At 34.8% G+C, this 14,590-nt stretch overlaps 1 protein-coding gene across 1 annotated transcript; it reads right to left on the bottom strand.

Annotated features, from left to right (window-relative positions):
- Window positions 1–4,506: 4,506 nt before the first annotated feature.
- LOC128992895 (uncharacterized) lies at window positions 4,507–12,371 on the bottom strand. The gene is made up of 6 exons (XM_054416639.1): window positions 12,252–12,371; window positions 9,910–10,021; window positions 8,249–8,575; window positions 6,054–7,073; window positions 4,950–5,051; window positions 4,507–4,709 (listed from the first exon to the last, which is right to left on the bottom strand). The coding sequence occupies exons 2-6, from the start codon at window positions 10,019–10,021 to the stop codon at window positions 4,507–4,509; spliced, it is 1,764 nt and encodes a 587-aa protein (XP_054272614.1). The 5' UTR covers window positions 12,252–12,371.
- Between the last annotated feature and the right edge of the window lie 2,219 nt (window positions 12,372–14,590).

Below are 14,590 nucleotides of genomic sequence, written 5' to 3'. Positions count from 1 at the left end.
GACCATAACAAACAAAATTTAATAAGAACCGGCTGCTTTTAAAAAATCTGATTTTTTGTTATATAATGGGAAAGTAATTGTAACTTTTACAGGTATGGGAGATGTACCATTTTGTTCAAAATTTAAAACACTAGGGCCTATAGGTAACATACTAATTTTTTATCAACTTAAAATCGTTCGGGCCGTTTCTTAGAAAATTGTATTTTTCCTGTATTCTATGGAAAATCATCGAAATTCAAATTTTTCAAAATTATAAAAATGCCTGGAGATGCCAAGGACCTACAAACAAAATGACATTAAATTGGACTTCATAGGTCTGTACACACACACAGACACGTGTGGATGTGTGCCGAAGATCTAATTAGACCTTCGGATTTAGACCTCTTCAGCAACTGATCCAATTCGTTAAAACTGCAATTAATAGTTATTAGTTAATTTATTAAAATTCACTATTATTTTGTAGTTGCAACTTTTAATTATATAAATTCGTATTTCTTGCAATGAAATGGTATACTTTCGACACTACCTACTTTTAAGTAGGCTTTGTCAGAAGTCAGCAGAAACAAACTACTGTGTACGTTAACTACTGTGCCTACCAGAATCTCAATGCCTATTGCCATTGCCTACAGTTAGTATGTAGAGGTGGATTGAGCGGTGGGGCACACGGGAGGGACTAAGGCTAACATATCTTGTAGTGTCAGCGTTCGCCGCTAGAACTGCTAAGTTGAAATAATTTAAAATTATTATTTTTTTTTAATTTTTAGTCGTAAAATTAACTTATTAGTTATAAAATATTGTTTCAAATTATAAAATAAATTTTTAATTTACTAAACTGTCATAACATAACCTAACCAACCAGACTTGCTGATAATATAAAAATCTAATTAATAATTACTTATAATTTTTAATTAATTATAAAATTAATTTTAGAATTTAGTATTATAAAGTTTAACTGTCATAACCTAACCTAACCAACCAAACTTGCTGATATGAAAAATTTGTTGACAAAAAGTTAGTGCTACTAGCGGGATTCGAACCCGGGACCTCCTGAACACCAATCCAAAACTCTACCAACTATGCCACGAACGCCGCTGAAATCACATCGTTTCGTTACGGTAATCGTGTCGCCTCAAGAGAAGACATTAGCCACTAGAGATATGACGTCACTACACCTTTAGCCTTAGTCCCTTCCGTGTGCCTATTCCGTGGACCGAGTAGATGATTTGAATCCGATTGAAATTGAAAACTCAATACTCACAGACTCAGATCCAACAACACAAACTCGAATCCGATATCGATAGTGTACACAATTCAATATCGATAGGGTAATTGCAGACTCTCGATAGATCGATTCAATCGTATTCTGTCCGAGTATCGTAGTGAACCCTAGGCCATCCTCACAATCACACTTATTCTTATTCATTCCATTATCAGTTCGGTTCCGAGTGTTCCGCAGTTCCACTGGTATAGCTCAGTGGTAATCGTGGAGTGTTCCAACATCCCGGGTAGTTCCGTTTTCTACCACAGTAGACGACATAGACTAGACATCCATCGATGTATAATACTACTCTACATAATGCCACATAATTAACACCATAGATAAAACATCTGGTTTATCTATGAGCGCGTTCTGGGAACATGCACCGGTGCACCGGTACATGTTCCCAGAACGCGCCCTATGTTAACACTCAAACCATAGATCTCTGCGTAAAAGCACAGACCATTATACCATAGGTAACACGGGAGTATGTTTTTTTAAGTATGATTATACTTTGTCTATGGTAAAGCACAGATAATTAACCCCTAGTAGGGGTTATATTATCTGTGGGTAAAGGCACTACCTTAGTAGATTTCCCAATTCCCATCCTTATGGAACAGCTGTCAGCTGAAGCCTATTTTATCGTTAGTTGAACCTCAGTTGAACTAACGATAAAATAGGCTTCAGCTCGTTTTTCATGTCAACTTCATGTCCAGTGACACTGGTGGCATGTTTTATCAATGCTTGTGGCTAGTGTCGACGAAATTTTGTTTCTATTACCTATTTTAGAATAATTAATGTCATGATTTGTGCTTTATTGTTTAGTTATATAACTAGAGTATGGATTATTATTTATGATTATATCGTTTTATTTGGTAAAACGGGGTTTTACATTACTGAAATGACAAGAAACAAATTGTTAACAAAACATGACATCTACAGTACACCGGACAGAGCTTTATAGTTTACCCCGTTTTACCAAATAAAACGATATAATCATAAATAATAATCCATTCTCTAGTTATATAACTAAACAATAAAGCACAAATCATGAAATTAATTCTAAAATAGGTAATAGAAACAAAATTTCGTCGACACTAGCCACAAGCATTGATAAAACATGCCACCAGTGTCACCGGACATGAAGTAGACATGAAAAACGAGCTTCAAAATGTACAATGGGATGGGAAGTCTACTTGCATTGGTATAATACTCTCTATTTATTTTTTATTTATTTTGAAAACTGAGTTTATTATAATCAACTTTGCCTGTTAGCATAGACAAACTATTAGACACAGTAACAATTTACTTAAATTTATGATCGAAATAATAAGAACTTAGATTAATAATGTTGTCCATATAAATGATTTTTAATTATTTTACATGCTCCTTTTAACACTTCAATGACTATTTCATTTTGATGGAAAATATTTCTTTTATTCAACAAAAAATTAAATAGCTTGTTTGAAACTATTGAAAAATTTGAGGATGATTATATCGACCTCCGGATCTCACACGAAATTATTTTTTTTTTCAAAAAAGTCGAAATTTCACGCTGATTTCAATTAATATGATTGTCGTTTTTTACGGAAACGTCCCGTTTTCCCGGAAAATGGGAAAACATGAAAAATCTTTTTTTGCTCAAAACCCATGTTGTGGGTACTCAACCTAACCTAAACTAATCTAACCTAACTTATCCTAAACTAACCTAACCTAACTTAACCTAAACTAACCTAACCCAACCTAAACTAAACTAACCGAACCTAACCTAACCAATCCTAACCTAAAATAAAACCCGCATTCCACAATTTTAGGTTCGTTTACTTACAATACTCATGTTAATGATAAACTAACCTAACCAATCCTAACCCAAAAAAAGCGTATTCTACAATGGCTTAGAGTCACCCGCAATGCTAGCGCTATGCGGCAGTATATAAGTAGCCAGCGGCCCGCTTTTCCTGTGATATTTTACTTAATAGTGGTCCGATCGTAATAGGAGGAAATTCCGCACAATTTGAGTACCCACAACATGGGTTTTGAGCAAAAAAGATGTTTCCCATTTTTCGGAAAAACGGGACGTTTCCGCAAAAAACGACAATCATATTTGAAATCAGCGTGAAATTTCGACCATTTTGAAAAAATATTATTTCGCGTGAGGTCCGGAGGTCTATATAATTACCAATTTGGGAACTATTTTTGATAGCTTGCTAAAGCCATTTGCAATAGGGAAAGTTGGACATGAGATACTTGTACGATGAAGTATTGTATTGGCTATAACATGTTTTCCTAATTTATGTTATAATAATGTATTATTTTTTCAATTAACAATTTTCATTTAAAAAGAAGATTGTTTCCTTCTTTGTTCGCTCCGCTCCACTAGGAGACCTGAGACCGCATACCTAGTTTTCCCAAACCCCCCTATAACATAAATATTATTGTGTTTAAGCCAACTGTAAGCTTGACCAACTACGTCATGTTATTTTTGCTAATAATACATTGGTTTTCTTTATAAAAGTTACCGAAAGAAAAAAAAAAATGAGTGTCAACACTTTTCCCAGATCACTAATAAATTTGAAACTACTTATAATAAAAATTGGTTTGATTTGATTGGCTTGGTTTAGATTATAGAGATGAAAATATAAATATTAAAAATATCATGATATGCTTATTCAAAATTCATTTTTCTGTCCCCTGATCTTCCAGGTCAAGTAGTTCAACGAACAGGTTTTCAGTAGTATTGGCGTTGGTTTGCATGTTATGTTGGGAAGACAACATATTTCAAAGTTTGCAGCTTGCCAAACTCATCGTTAAAACAGGCACAATATGGACATGATTTAATAATATGTTTGTGTTGTGCATATTAATAATATGTTACGATTAGTTACAATGTAAGCCTTAAAAATGTTGTCTTTATAGCAAAACATGGGTGAGCCAATTCTACTGAATAATCGTTGGACTATTTTACCTAGTAAAACCTGTTATTCAGGAATACTTTATCGTAAAAAATACAACATAATTCTGATGATAATCGCTTGGCATGCTTTTCATTATCTTTACAAAGTTTTCATACAATGTCTAAATATATTGTTCATATTGGATAATGACACAGATTGTGTAGTAATTCATAGTAGTGTGTATAGTTTCACTGACTATGATCTGCAAATAACACTTAACACTATCTGTCTGCTTACTGAGCCATATTTGATTCAATAAAAACTATAAAAAACCATTAAAAATTTTAAAGCTGATTAATTCATTCCTAGTTCGGATCTTCTCAAAATAATTTCATCAACAGCCTCCAGATTTAGGAACAGATTTGTTGCTCGTGTTATTTTTGATCTGGCAAGAGATCTTCTGAGTTCCCGGACATATTTCTGGGAGAGTATAGCACTTTTCTTCTCAAACATTGGATAATATATGATTCCAACATCAATAACAGTTTTTGAAGAAACTATACCCAAAAGGTATGTCAAAGGAGTATTACATATTGATTTGTAAATTGAGCTACGGAGAAACAACTCCAAGTTAGACAGCCAGTGAATCTGTAAATGCCTTTGAAAAATTGAACCACTAGTCTCTAAAGTCTTTCCATCACGAACAGCCAAACTGACCAAAACGTTTAACAACGCAAGGTTTGCCATGATTATGAAAGCAAGTATTATTGTGCTTTCAAAATAAAGATCTAGCTGACCAGCAAACCCTGTGTATTCTGGTACTGTAGAGTTGTCGACGTTAGTTTTATTATAGGAGAAATGTTTCCTTCGGAAGAAATTAAAACTCTCAGATGTATCAGCTAGAAGCAACACAAATGTAGTGTAAAGAAATGACTTAAGAGGGCTTACAAAATAAAAGCTGTTGTTAAATATGCAATAGAAAGCTAATGAGAATGCCCCCAAAACACAAAACATCGTTGAACTGAACTTGAGCATCTGGTAAACAACTTGTGTCAACATTGCCACTTGATGGCTGATTGTTTTGAATATTATGGTGGAATACATTGCCAAGGAGAGGAATGCTAAGAGGACAGTGATTGCTGCGACTTCAAACGAAATCTCTGATCCGTGTGGGAATACAGTTAATCCCAGAACCATGAGACTAGGTAAGACTATCAGTGTTAGTGTGAGGAGTCCCACAATGTTCATTTCATTGAAGAGCAAGATAGGGATGGAAAATAAAAGGCTAACAAGATTGAAAAAACTGAGGGAATATCTCATAAACCTAATAACAGGCGATTCAAACTGTGCGTGGATGTAAAGTATAATATATACTGATAACAGTAGTGTACACCAGCATGATAGTAAAAATCTGATCATAAAAAAGTAATTGACTTTTTCTAGCACTAAATTGACGTACGTCTTAAATAGCTGATGTTCTAACAATTTATGCCTTTGTTCACCATGTAACTTATCATAAAAGAGTTTCGTTACTTTCATTATTGGTCCAGCTGGTCTTAAGATGGAAAAATCAAACAAAACAGACTCACTCTCTTCCTGGAGCCCTCTTGCCTCATGGTTGTAAATCATCCCTTTGTCAAGAATACGCACGAGGAGATCAGTCGAATGCTCTGTGTTTTTTAAAATGGATTCAAGAACGGATTCTCCCTTTTTGTTGTGACTGGATATGTTTGCATGCTGTGAAAGCAAGTAATAAACGCACTGAGGACCACCCAAATCATTTCTAGTTGCTAAATGGAGTGGTGTGTTTCCAAATATGCCTGGAAGGTCAAATAAGGCCAGGTGATTTCCCACGAAGTTCTGTACAAAAGTGAACATAAAATCCAAACAAAGAATGTTACCTGCAAGAGCACACGCATGAAAAATATGTCTTTTATTATTTTTATTCACATTCAAAATCGTCTGTGGGAACCAAGAGTGAGAAGTGTTTCCTCTGACTTCACCAGTGAGAATAAATATATCGGAGCTGTATATATCACATGAAATTTCAGCTTCTTTGACGATTGTTTCTTCCTTGAAGCCAGGACTTATATCGTAGGTTCGGCAAAACCTGTAAAATTTTTTAGAAAGTAGCAATGCCTTTAGTACCTTTATGTGACCGCAAGCGGCAGCAACATATGTACACGAGTCTCCTTGAGGATTGAGTTTGTCAATGTCTACCCACCCTAGTTTCCTCGCTTCACCCACCAACTGTGCGTTATCATTTTCAACAGCCAGCCAGAAGGGAGTCTTCCCATCATTTCTTCTCTGAGAGAAACACCAAGCACCACCAGTGTTATTATTTTTCATCAGCAATCTCAGAGCTTCTGTATTGTTTACTCTAACTGCAGTATGTAAAATAGTTTCTTTAGTTACTCCATGTTTCTCAAACACATTTTGGGTATTGAATAATCTCTTTAAACACTGGTTCTTATTACATTCAATCGCAAGTAGAAGAGGAGTTCTTCCCTCGTAGTCTTTGTAACTGATGACATGTTCGTGAGAAGACGCCAGGACTAATGAAAAAATATCATTCCTATCAGTTTTCACCGCCATATGTAAGAGACTTTCACCAGTAACCTCATTAAAGTCTTTAGATATTTTTGAATAGCTCACAAGCGTCTGGATACACTCTAGGCAGGACGATTTTATCCCCAACATCAGAGGAGTATCTCCTCTCTTGTCAGCAAGGTTCGTCAGTTCATTTGAGCTCTTTAACGCAAGCAGTTGTCGTAGTACTCCACATTTATTGTAAGCAACGCATGTGTGAAGCACATTGCGTCCTGTGAGATGGTTTGGCTTTGGACAGTCAACACCAGCATCCAGCATAACTAGTACGTTTGGAGAAAATGTCATGACGGCAATATCGAAAGCTGTTTCACCTGAAAAGAATGTAAAGGTATAGTGATTTTTAAAATTACCTTGTGTTGAATATGTGTGTACCTATATATACTACAGTGGAGCAACATTTCTTTCCATATAGTTTGGGTAAATCTAGACTCTATTATAACACGTCTTACAAATAGAGGTATATTGAATGAATGAGTGCAATTAGTAAGTATTTAGCTTGTGTTGTCAATAATTAACTAACTACAGACCGAATCAGTTCATTACAGAATGACTATTTGCCAATATAATATGAATTTTAATTTACTTCTAACGATTAAAAACATCAATGGTAGGTATATTGATTTCCATCAGAATCTGTACTGCAAGATACATTATTAAATATAAAATACCCCCGCCGCAGCAAACCTGCAGATTAAGCGAATTTCCATTTGCCTGATTGGATTTAGACTAAAATGTCTCCTTAAAAATATCACATTTATTCCCTATTTAAATAGAATCAGTTTAACACATACTTAGGTTTGCTGCAACAGGGAGGGTAAAAGTGTTTTTTTATGCAAATGTTAATAGTTAGTAAGAAATAAAAACATTTTCCAAATTTGGGCAAAATATGTTAATAAACAAGCACACTACAACGGTTTACTTATTCTCCATAAGAATAACATGGGAATTTTAAATTGGAATTTTCTCCGTAACCATTAGGCGCATTATAACGCTTCAATATACTAAATTATTTGTTTTTTTAAGCTCTACAAAATAGTTTGGAAAGAAATTTCAAAATTTTATGTTTTTTGGGTCAAAAATAGGAAAAACTCATTTTTACCCCATAAAAGCCCCCATAAACCCCTGTTCCCATGGTCCGATCATGCTGGTTCGCGAACTCGTTCGAATAAACGTAGGTTTACACGTTTATACCAAATTTCATCAAAATCGGATCATTTTTGCTTGAGTTATCGTGCTAACGGACACACATATATATATATATATAAATATATATATATATATATATATGAATTTGAACGGATGGTGTTTTTGGCCTCTAGGGACCTCAAAACGAAAAAAAATCGGTCCCGGGTCCAGGTCTTACCATGAGTACTACGGTAATAGCTTATTCCCTATATGGGAAATTCGCTAATCGTTAAATTTTTAACAAAATTGCATGCCTATTTCGTAAATAAATGCCGTAGAAGAACTTCAAGTTGTTTCTCACCAAATTGATTTGTTTTAGTGATGACTCTAGATGGAGGATTGTATTTAAGAAGTGTTTTCAGGAGTTCAGAGCTGCAGAGACTCACAGCAAAGTGTAAAATCGTATTTCCAGAATGTAGTTTCCTTCGCCACAGGTCGGCCCCGTGGTCAGCCAAGATTTGCACTGCTGCCACATTGTTACTCTTGACTGCTACCACCAGGGGCGTGTCGCCATTGTACATCTCACTGTCCAAGAGTCGAGCCACTCGCCGATCCTGCAGTAAAGTCCTGATGACATCGCCATCTCCAAGTCGGGCAGCCACATGAAGAACTGTTTCGAGTTTCTCGTCTGTGAAAAAAAACATTTTAACATGTCGAATGTGGTTATAAAACTGAGTTAAGAACTTAAATTGTTTGTGAAACTCGAAATTTGATTGATATTAGTTTCACTTATGGGGGGTAAATGGGTTGTTGGGTTTATTTCTTGAAATATTGTGATTTATTTAAGTAAATTTTCTGAACCTTAATCTGCTGGCTTAGTTTGAGTTTTAAATATGGCACCAAAATATAATCAATGATCTCTAAAGAATTTCTTCGTGCTTTGTTTTAGGCCTACAGTACGGCCAAAGTTTCTGTGCGCGCGACCAGATCTGGTCGGGTCTCGGCGAGGGGGTGGCGGGGGTACTTTTGTGAAAACATTTGTGTCTTGCTGTTTACTTTTCTCTTCAATGAAATGGCGACCATACAAAGTAGGTATTTTAAGCCAAGTATGAATGGAGATGAGTGTAGGATGAGTGGCGCGATCTTGTAGTCTTGTTAGTGACTAAGGCCGACATATTCCTTAGACATAGCTGTTAATTGATACCCATACAGCTAATGGCAACTAAGGGACCTACAGTTTATAGTGGAATCCGAACATTTTTTTATACTCACTCACCCCTACCCTCAGCACTGCCAAAAACCGGTACCCGTATGTTTTAGCTCGGCTAGTAGCAACCCGTCCGTGCGCACAGAAGTTTTGGCCAAACTGTAATTATCCAGACTATGGTTTGAGTTATAAAACCAGATTAAAAAATGTTGTTTAAAGATTTCATTTGTAGTTTTAAGAAGTAAGCTTGACATAGCAAAATGGTTATGTGAAAGGAGGCACGGTTTTGATATACTTTCTTTCTGTTGTGTGTTTATATCTATTGGTCCTCTGTCGGGGTTTTATTCAATTAATAAACTACTTATAAACAAGAACAGTACAATGACAGCAAATACAACTTAGCATTCATAATGATAAATATTTTAAGTGGACACCTGATAAACTCAGAGATAACTAAAACAACAACACAGAAGAGGCAAATAACCACAATATTGCTTATGAACCATCTATAACCATAGACTAATTCTATTTGTCTATGCTAAGCAACCACGAAATTAATGAATAAACAAGTAATATTTCAGACAACAGGCTCTGTTCTTGAAAACTATCAACTACCCTAAAAACTTATAAAATATACTCCAGTGCAATGCTACTGGATTATCGGCTACCAAGCATGTCGCTTATCAATTATATAATTTGATATTTTCTCCCTTGTATTTTAACTAAAGAGTCGACCGACAATTGCATTTTGTAAAAGAAAATCCAGCCAATAAACATTAGCATAGTGTAAGTATACGATTAATTGCATAACTTACCTATTAAATGAATTTGTTTATTTGTCAACAAAGATTTCAACTCATTAATATCTCTTGACTTGATAGCACTTAAAATGTTCCTAAAGTCTACACCAGTATGCGTTCTCTTCATCTAAAAAAAGCCAACAAGTCTTTCTTAATCGATGTTTTGGTGAAATAGATTATGATAGTAGCTACCAAGTAAAAACTACGACACACACTAACATTACATACTTGATAAAACATACGAGCATAACACAATTCACAACACAATTCTCACAAAGTTCCTTGGTGGTGATTAACTGCTATATTCCAAAAGTGTATATAACCTCAAAATAAAAAATATTACCTCCAAGGCACAGCACGTATAGAAAATATTTCTGTTACTTTTTTTATTGACATTGAAGAATGTCTTTGAAAACCATGAGTATGTGTTCATGGTGATGTGGATTAGGCAATTTGACAATCTTCACATTAAATTAGCAGGTTATTTCCTAACAACTATTAATTTTGTTTAAACATTTTTAAATAATGCAAAAGTTGACGGTTTCAAACTGATTGTAGGTACAAAAAGAAAAAGGAGGTATGCTTTAGATATAATTCTGGCTGATAGTCAGCCAAAAATAATGTTTTAAAAGTATAGGTACTTTATATCAACATGTTTGTTGAGGTGGACATTTTCCCCCCAAACACTGGAACAAGAGGCTGTTGGTGACCATGGTAATGAGCACAAGCTAACAAAGGCTAATTATAACTTGGGTTGCCCAGCAAACCTGCAGACTAAGCGAATTTTCATTTGCCTGAATTTATATACAATTAAATCTATTTAAATAACATTAGGTTAAACGAGTACCTAGGTTTGCTGCTACGACAGGGAAGCTAATAAAGTGTGTTGTTAGTAAAATTGTAATAACTTAGTATAAAATAAATAAATTTGCCAAGTTTGACCAAAAGATGTCCATAAACAAGCAAACTACAACATTAAATATTTTCCATAAGAATAACATGGAAATTTTTAATTTACAACTTTTTGATTTTTCCGTAAACGAATGATTACCGCACAAAAACACTTCAATAAACTAAATTATTTTTGTTTTTAAGCTTTCTAAAAGGAATTGAGAGAAATTGGGAAATTTTGTGTTTTGATGGTCAACAATTAGAAAAACCAATTTTTCAACCAATAAAACTCCCCGTAAAACTCCGTTCCCATCGTCCGATCATGCTGGTTGACGAACTCATTCAAGTATATCCCACCTTACACATTCAATCCAAATTTTATCAAAATCGAACAAAAATTACTTAGGTCATCGCGTTTACGGATGTATATCAATCAATAAACAATAGATAAAATAACATAAGTACCCTTTTTCCTCCTTTTAGCGAATTTCCCATATAGGGAATAAGCTATTACCGTAGGTCTCATGGTAAGACCTAGACCCGGGACCGATTTACTTTTTCGTTTTGAGGTCCCCAGAGGCCAAAAACACCATCCGTTCAAATTCATATATATATATATATATATATATATATATATATATATATATATATATATATATATATATATATATGTGTGTGTGTGTGTGTGTCCGTTAGCGCGATAACTCAAGCAAAATTGATCCGATTTTGATGAAATTTGGTACAAACGTGTAAACCTACATTTATTCGAACGAGTTCGCGAACCAGCATAATCGGACCATGGGATCAGGGGTTTATAGGGGGTTTTATGGGGTAAAAATGGGTTTTTCTCATTTTTGACCCTAAAAACTTTAAATTTCTAAATTTCTCTCTAGACCATTTTGAAGAGCTTAAAAAAACAAATAATTTAGTATATTGAAGTTTTTTTGAATGTTCATTGACTACGGAGAAAATTTAAAAAATTGTAAATTTAAAATTCCCATGTTATTCTTACGGAGAATAAATAAACTGTTCTAGTTTGCTTGTTTATGGATATATTTTAATAAAATTTGGCAATTTGGCTTATTTCATACTAAGCTATGAATATTTCAATTAAAAAAAAACACACCTCAACATCTTCCCCGTAGCAGCAAACCTAACTACTCACTAAAATTAATGTTATTTCAATAGGAAATAAATCTGAAAATTTATAGGGAATATTTTAGTAGAAATCAAGCCGGGTAAATGGAAATTCGCTTAGTATGCAGGTTTAATAAAAAATGTATGGATATATATACATGTATAACAATTTGAACAAATTGTGTTTTTGGCCTCTTTGGACATCAAAATGAAATAGTAAATTGGTCCTGAGCTTATAAGTCTTACCATGAGACCTATGGTAATAGCTACTTCCCTAACTTATAGGCAAATTCGCTAAAAATCCCACCCTTAACAAAATTACTACTTACATGTACTTATGCACAGTTATGACTTATCCTAAACTTCATGGAATTCAATTCAAAAGCAAAGATAATTTAATATTTGCATCAGTTACATTCTAAAATGTGTTTAAAATTGGCAACGCTCACCATGATAGATTACACACTAAGCAAGCAATGTAAACAAATAATACTGGTAAATTAATCCTTTAGATAAATTTATAAGAACCATGTGTTGTGTACATCATAGTAGTTGTGGTGCAGACACGATAGTTTTTGTCTTTATAGTATAGTGTGTATAACAAACATTTAAACGCAGAATTGAGTTACAATAATCATAAAGGGAGTATGTTTAATCTATGATTCAACGACGTAACGCTAATTATTAGTTTGATATGGAGTTATTTTTACGATTCAAAAATTCAAATAATTGAAAATAAGATAATTTTCCATCGATTTGATAGCATCCAAACACTGGTAAATATATACATTGAAGTCAGTATAATGATCTGCTCATCAACAAACAATGTTCTACAATGTGCTCTAAAAGGCAATTACACATCACACGAATTGCTTTTTTTTTAGCACGAGGACCTTCTGAGCCTGTGAGGAGTGGCCACAAAGCCTAGTTCCATACACAACGTGTGACGGAAAACAAGAGAAGGAAGCTAGTCTCACAAATTCAGGAGGCAATTCAGATGTTAATTTCCTCAAAAGACAAATTACTCGATTAAGTTTAATACATATGGCACATGTTTAATACACATGTTAATCCCACACAATCTCTGGGTCCAAAGTAAAGCATAAGAGTTTGACAGAATCACAAACTGAATTAGTTTTACTTAAACTAAACATTATTTCTTGGGGTTTCTTGTCATTAAGAGCCAATTTGTTCCCGAAAACCATTCAGAAGCTAGTTAAACAATCTTTTTTGCAGAGTTGCTTGCAATTACAGGATCAATGTGCTTGGCAAACAAGGTTGTGTCACACAACCTTGTTTGCGTTGTGTCATCAGCATAGAGCAATACATCGTTTGAAACATCCTCCTTTTATCTATTATAAAAGTAAAGGTCATTCATTGCTATGATGAACAGAAAAGGCCCCAGTACTGAGCCCTGAGGCACTCCGTGCTTGACTGGCAAGGCACCACCCCTGACCAACTTACAATTTGGAATCTATCTGTAAGATATGACTTGACCACCTTGAGGGCACTTTCACCAACACCATATTTTTTGTAATTATTTAATAAAATATCATGTGGTACACAATAAAATGCTCGAGACAAATCACACAGCAAAACAGAAACAGAAGATTTGCTTTCAAATGCCTCAAGTATGACCTTTGCAAGGGAGTCAACTGCCGAAACAGTCGACAGACCCCTCCGAAAGCCATGCTGGGCAGGAACAAAGAGATTGTGCTCCTAAAAGTGGTTACTCAGTTTCTGCAACAGTACAGCCTCTATCACTTTACCTAAAACAGGTATAAAAGAAACCGGTCTGTAACTAGAATGATCTTTTTGGGGGCCCTTTTTATACACGGAGTTCTGGATGTTTTAGCACATAAACACCTTGCAACAAACAGTTAAACAAGTGAGCTAATAAAGGTGCAATCACAGTTACTATTTTTTTTCAAAACTCAGTCGATATGTCGAATATATCCTTACTTTTTTAGGATTAGCTCGTTTACGATTTTGACAATATCAACATAATGGACCATACTCCATTCATAATTTACATCTACAACAGGGATTTTATCAAGATAATCAATATTATTTTCAGGGATACCATCAACAATACACTATCCACTGAGTCCAAGAAGTATCTGTTGAAGTCCTCCGCCGTGGCGAAGTCAACAGCAGTAGCAACTCTGGTCTGGGTCTGCTCTGGTTGATCAGATCCCATGCTGCCTTGCATGGGTTTGCAGCAGTGGAGATCATGTCAGCCAGGAGCCACTGCAAGCTGTTTTGCCTCACGGAGTTGGAGTCGATACTCTCTCCTCAATTCACAAAGATATGGGATAAGATCAGGCATACCCTTAGACATGTCAAGCACTATCAAAATGTATTTCTTGAAACTCGCAAGCTCCTCAGAATACCAATTCTTGATCTTTCCTGTGGCACAATGGCACCGTCAGTTACTCTATCAGTTGACTTAACTATTTTTGCTTTAATGGAAAGTAAAAATCAAATTTGTCCTTAAATTTAGAAAAGAAAATTGAAAAGGCAGTGTTTGGTGGGAGCGCACAAACTTCATTGAATCACAGATCCGTATGATTGATTAGCAATGTCATCACATAACTAGGTGGCGTTCGCAGAGGCATCCACAAAATTGAGCGGAGTCATCAATGGTTCCTATTATATTCTTTTTGTC

This window comes from Macrosteles quadrilineatus, unplaced genomic scaffold (genome assembly GCF_028750875.1).
Source record: "Macrosteles quadrilineatus isolate MER2022 unplaced genomic scaffold, UCM_ALF_1.0 Scaffold_4__1_contigs__length_99947679, whole genome shotgun sequence".
In the NCBI taxonomy this organism is placed as follows: domain Eukaryota; kingdom Metazoa; phylum Arthropoda; class Insecta; order Hemiptera; family Cicadellidae; genus Macrosteles; species Macrosteles quadrilineatus.
This window is presented reverse-complemented; position numbering and strand designations above follow the sequence as displayed.

Bases quoted from the DNA above. Each gene is read 5' to 3' on its own strand.
- LOC128992895 (XM_054416639.1), bottom strand. From the start codon at position 10,021: ATGAAGAGAACGCATACTGGTGTAGACTTTAGGAACATTTTAAGTGCT. The intron at 8,576-9,909 runs GTAAGTTATGCA...TTTTTTTCACAG, and splicing joins TAAACAAATTCATTTAATAG to ACGAGAAACTCGAAACAGTT. The intron at 7,074-8,248 runs GTGAGAAACAAC...CATTCTTTTCAG, and splicing joins CACTAAAACAAATCAATTTG to GTGAAACAGCTTTCGATATT.